Source organism: Aethalodelphis obliquidens, unplaced genomic scaffold (genome assembly GCF_003676395.1).
Source record: "Aethalodelphis obliquidens isolate GAN/ISIS:26980383/991018 unplaced genomic scaffold, ASM367639v1 scaffold97, whole genome shotgun sequence".
In the NCBI taxonomy this organism is placed as follows: Eukaryota; Metazoa; Chordata; class Mammalia; order Artiodactyla; family Delphinidae; genus Aethalodelphis; species Aethalodelphis obliquidens.
This window is the reverse complement of record NW_020838041.1, coordinates 1,854,875-1,860,266: the sequence shown is the minus strand read 5'-3', so window position 1 is coordinate 1,860,266 and position 5,392 is coordinate 1,854,875. Positions and strand designations below refer to the sequence as shown.

Sequence of the window (5,392 nt, the reverse complement as noted above, 5' to 3'; positions counted from 1 at the left end):
GGCACGGGCCGGGGGCGCGGGCCGGGGGCGGGTGGGGGCGCCGCGGCCGGCGGCCGGCCCACTCCTCCTTCCTCTCCTCAGCCAGGCCTGCTCCGGGGCATGAAAGTCGGCAGCGCGTTCCTGAGCGGCGGCGGCGGCGGCGCGGGCAGCGGCGGGCGGGCGGAGATGGAGCCCAGCTTCCCGCCGGGTATGGTGATGTTCAACCACCGGCTGCCCCCGGTCGCCAGCTTCGCGCGGCCGGCGGGCGCGGCCGCCCCTCCCCCGCAGTGCGTGCTGGCCGCCGCCCCGGCCGCGGCCCCGGCCGCCGAGCCCCCCCCCGGCGCCCGCCCCGGACGTGACTTTCAAGAAGGAGCCGGCGGCGCCCGGCGCGGCCTTCCCGGCGCAGAGGACCTCCTGGGGCTTCCTGCAGTCGCTGGTCAGCATCAAGCAGGAGAAGCCGGCAGACCCCGAGGAGCCGCCGGGCGCCCCCCATCCTCACTACGGGGGGCTGTTCGCGGGGGCAGACGAGCGGGCGCCGGGGCTGGGCGCTGGGGACGCGGGAGGCCCGGGCGTCATCCAGGACCTGAGCGTCCTGCACCCGCCGCCGCCGCCCGCCCCCCACCCCCGCGACGTGCTGCTCGGCCGGACTGACGACCCCCGCGGCCCCGAGGAGCCCAAGCCGGACGCGAGCGTCAAGAAGGCCAAGAGGCCAAAGCCAGAATCTCAGGGAATCAAAGCCAAGAGGAAGCCGGGCGCATCTTCCAAGCCGTCGCTGGCGGGAGACGGAGAAGGCGCCGTCCTGTCCCCAAGCCAGAAACCTCACATCTGCGACCACTGCAGCGCCGCTTTCCGCAGCTCCTACCACCTGCGGAGGCACGTCCTCATCCACACCGGAGAGCGGCCCTTCCAGTGCAGCCAGTGCAGCATGGGCTTCATCCAGAAGTACCTGCTGCAGAGGCACGAGAAGATCCACAGCCGGGAGAAGCCCTTCGGGTGCGATCAGTGCAGCATGAAGTTCATCCAGAAGTACCATATGGAGAGACACAAGCGGACGCACAGTGGAGAAAAGCCATACAAATGTGACACTTGCCAGCAGTATTTCTCAAGGACTGATAGACTGTTGAAGCACAGGCGCACGTGCGGCGAAGCCCTGGCGAAGGGGGCGCCCAGTGTAGAGCCTGGGTCATCCAGCAACCATAGCACCGTGGGTAACCTGGCTGTGTTGTCTCAGGGAAGTACAAGTTCTTCAAGGAGAAAAGCGAAGTCGAGAAGCATAGCTGTTGAAAACAAGGAGCCCAAGACTGGGAAAGCAAATGAATCCCATATGTCAAACAGCATAAACATGCAGAGTTACTCAGTAGAAATGCCTGCTGTGTCTTCCAGTGGGGGCATCGTCGGCACTGGCATAGAGGAACTCCAGAAGAGGGTGCCAAAATTGATCTTTAAGAAAGGAAGCCGGAAGAGCATGGATAAAAACTACCTGAACTTTGTGTCACCGTTACCAGACATAGTTGGACAGAAGTCCTTGTCTGGGAAACCGAGTGGCTCCCTTGGCATCGTGTCAAACAGTAGCGTGGAGACCATTAGTCTTCTCCAAAGTACAAGTGGCAAACAAGGTCAAATAAGCAGTAATTATGACGATGCCATGCAGTTCTCAAAGAAAAGAAGATACCTACCCACCGCCAGCAGCAACAGTGCCTTTTCCGTGAACGTGGGACACATGGTCTCCCAGCAGTCCGTCATTCAGTCGGCGGGCGTCGGTGTTTTGGACAGTGAGGCCCCGTTGTCCCTTATTGACTCCTCGGCCCTGAACGCGGAAATTAAGTCTTGTCACGACAAGTCGGGAATTCCTGACGAGGTTTTACAAAGTATTTTGGATCAGTACTCCAACAAGTCAGAGAGCCAGAAGGAGGATCCTTTCAACATAACAGAACCACGAGTGGATCTGCACGCCTCAGGAGAACACTCAGAACTGGTTCAAGAAGAAAATTTGAGCCCGGGCACCCAGACTGCTTCAAATGACAAGGCGAGCATGTTGCAAGAATACTCCAAATACCTCCAACAGGCTTTCGAAAAATCCACGAATGCAGGTTTTACTCTGGGACACGGTTTCCAATTTGTCAGTCTGTCTTCACCTCTCCACAACCACACTTTATTTCCAGAAAAACAGATATACACTACATCTCCTTTGGAGTGTGGTTTCGGCCAGTCTGTTACCTCAGTGTTGCCATCTTCGTTGCCAAAGCCTCCTTTTGGGATGTTGTTTGGGTCTCAGCCGGGTCTTTATTTGTCTGCTTTGGATGCCACACATCAGCAGTTGACACCTTCCCAGGAGCTGGATGACCTGATAGATTCTCAGAAGAATCTAGAGACTTCATCAGCCTTCCAGTCCTCATCTCAGAAACTGACTAGCCAGAAGGAACAACAGAAGAACTTAGAGTCCTCAACGAGCTTTCAGATCCCATCTCAGGAGTTAGCCGGCCAGATGGATCCTCAGAAGGACGTAGAGCCCAGAACAACGTACCAGATTGAGAACTTTGCACAGGCGTTCGGTTCTCAGTTCAAGTCGGGCAGCAGGGTGCCAATGACCTTTATCACGAACTCTAATGGAGAAGTGGACCATAGAGCAAGGACTTCAGTGTCAGATTTCTCAGGGTATACAAACATGATGTCTGATGTTAGTGAGCCATGTAGTACCAGAGGAAAGACCCCCACCAGCCAGAGTTACAGGTAAGGTCCCAAGAGTGACCAGGCTGGAGGTCTTCTAATGTAATTTTGTTTTATTTTGAGAACACTGCCATTGGAATGTTTCTACACGATCCTATTAAGAATAATGTAATGCCCTTTCAATGCAACTTTTCATATTTAGTTTATTTTGTTAGTGTGATTTTAGCTCTGTTTGTATTATGATTTTTAATCAAAATCAATAGATTAAAATAGTTTGACATTCGAAGTGACAATGTTTAGCAATCAAATTTACATGTATAGATCGTCAGGGAATAGCCCAAAAGTTTTAAATGCAAAAAAAACAAACAAAAAAACCCCACAAAAAAACCATACAAAAAAAACAAAAGAAAACAAAAAAAACACACAAAAACAAAAAAACAAAAAAAAAAACTTTGTTGCTAGGATTAAGGTTATTCTAATTGCTTTACTCTCAGGAAAGTGTAATAACGCATGGGAATTCTGTACGTTATCACTGTAATGGAATATCCAATTTACAGATAGTATGATAATACATTTCATTACTTAAGTAAGGGATCGAAAACATTTCAAATTGCTCTATCTGGGCTGATACGATACACGTGTCATCATTTAAGTAAGGGATCGAAAACATTTCAAATTGCTGTCTCCATCTGGGCTGATCCAAAATTCTGAGATGTTGGCTACCTATATTTTGTTGCAGCTTTTAAATGTACTCTGAACTTCCAAACCACATTCATTCCAGCCTGGTAGAACAAATATTCTTGAATCTTTGATCAAAGCCTGGAATGATAGCTTTAATAATAGGAAGAGAAAAAAAAAAAGGCACCCTCTCCTTATCCCAACTGTAACAAGGCTGTGTGACTCCCATCAAGAGTTGATGGGAACAGTGTTGAAGCCCAAGTGGTTGGTTGGTTGCAGTATTAGAACCCAAGTTGGAATTACATAATTCTTTGAAATTTGGGGTGTGTGTTATTTATTATACATGGCCTAAAAACACTGTTCTCCGTCTCTGTTACTACATGTCACCCACACTTCTGGGGGTATTTTGTGTTATTTTTGTTCTTAACCTGTCCTCTCAGAGCTCTGGGCCTTCCTTGTTCCCTCTCCTCTCCATCTGGACAGTTTCAATTTTAGAATGATTCACATTCCAATAGGTAATTTGTTATGCATTTCCTATGCCTTCCGGCATCCAAACAGTAGAATAAACATCCACCCTCCCCCTTTTTAAAAACAGAACCCACACGGATGTCCATGTATAATAAAGCCCCACACGCTCAGAGCTGTGGATATTAATAAGGTGGTAATTCCAACTGGTGACAAAGCCGATGGGAGGGGGAAGAGTGGCTTATTTAGTAATGACATCAGAACCTCTTTGTGAAATTGCAGCCTGTGTAATGTACATTTTAAAAGGGTGCGTTAGTCAGTATTGTACAGGGGTCTTGTAAAGTCATCCAAACTTGCTATGAACGCTAATTTGCCATTTGAAGCCACTGGTAGACAGTGGCTCTGCTCTAAACCACTTTTTAGCAATTGTATTTTTTTCCTGATTATATTTTTAATGTACTTTGATGTTTATGCTGATGAGTTTTTTATGTACTTTTGGTGATGTTTCAGTCTTATGTACTCTTCTGACGTCAGAAAAGTACCACTGGTTGTTTGCAGTCTTATTGTGTAATCAGCCTACCACAGGCTTCCATGTATAATAAAGTAATTAATATTGTGCAAGTGTAAAACACTTCTGTTATGAAAGCAGTGTTTGGAAAATGAGAAATTATTTAAAATGGTTACAACATACTAGTTAATTTCCTTTCCCCACTTTCCTCCCTTAAGTCTGCTTTACCAGCTAAAGGGTCACTTATTGTCATTGCAAGGACCTTAGAAAATGTGTTTAATCCTCTTAAATACACTCAGTACTAAAAAGTATGTATTTCTTATTTTGCTAAGTGCGGTAAGTTCTGTTGGGTACAGAGTACAAGCTGTAATCGAAGGATGGAGAGGACCTTTACCACTGTATCTCTTGAGCTGTATGATTTTTCTCCAGTGTTTTGTTTTATACAGGTTTTGAATTTCTTTAACTTTTATTGTGTGTACTGAATACTGCATATGTACTATTCTGATTGTTTGCTCTAGTTTACTACCAATAAAAGACCTGTTAATCACAAAATTGAAGAAAGGAGATATCACTTAATATCCAGTCACATTTTTCACATTTTTCTGTTAACTACATTTCATAAAATATTCATGTCAGTGGTATAACCTGCAGTTTAGGGACTGGAATGTGTGTGTGTGTGCGCGCACGCGTGCGTGTGTGTTTTAAGTGTTTCGTGTTTCTAGGTTTATTATATTTGAAAATTGGTTGAATATTTTCTTCAGTTTGAGGCACACTATCTGGAAAAATAGGAATTTAGCAGTGTGGAAATGAGAACGTGTTTTATTGAAATGGGGTTAGCCATCCTAAATATTATTCCAGAGAGATTATTTATTGAGGTTTCATTTTAAATCAGATTCCAGTTTCTTTTGGTTCTAGGTGCATCCTTTTTGACTCCAAAAGGTTGTAACAAAATAACAGTATGACAAATGAAAGTGGTCCTGAGCATTCTTAGTAGGGGGAAAAAAAAGTATTGCTTAGTCTAAGTTTAACAGTGTTTCAAAAGGATGTAAGTATAGATATTAGAAGAAGAGAGCCAAGACATGGAATACTTAAGGT

General features: G+C 46.7%; 1 protein-coding gene across 1 annotated transcript; it reads left to right on the top strand.

Moving 5' to 3' along the window:
- The first annotated feature begins 6 nt into the window (after positions 1-6).
- On the top strand, positions 7-4,849 carry ZNF281 (zinc finger protein 281). Its single transcript, XM_027095964.1, is given in 2 exon segments — positions 7-309; positions 311-4,849. Coding segments are annotated over 2 exon segments (2,613 nt in total). The 5' UTR covers positions 7-99; the 3' UTR covers positions 2,714-4,849.
- The last annotated feature ends 543 nt before the right edge of the window (positions 4,850-5,392 follow it).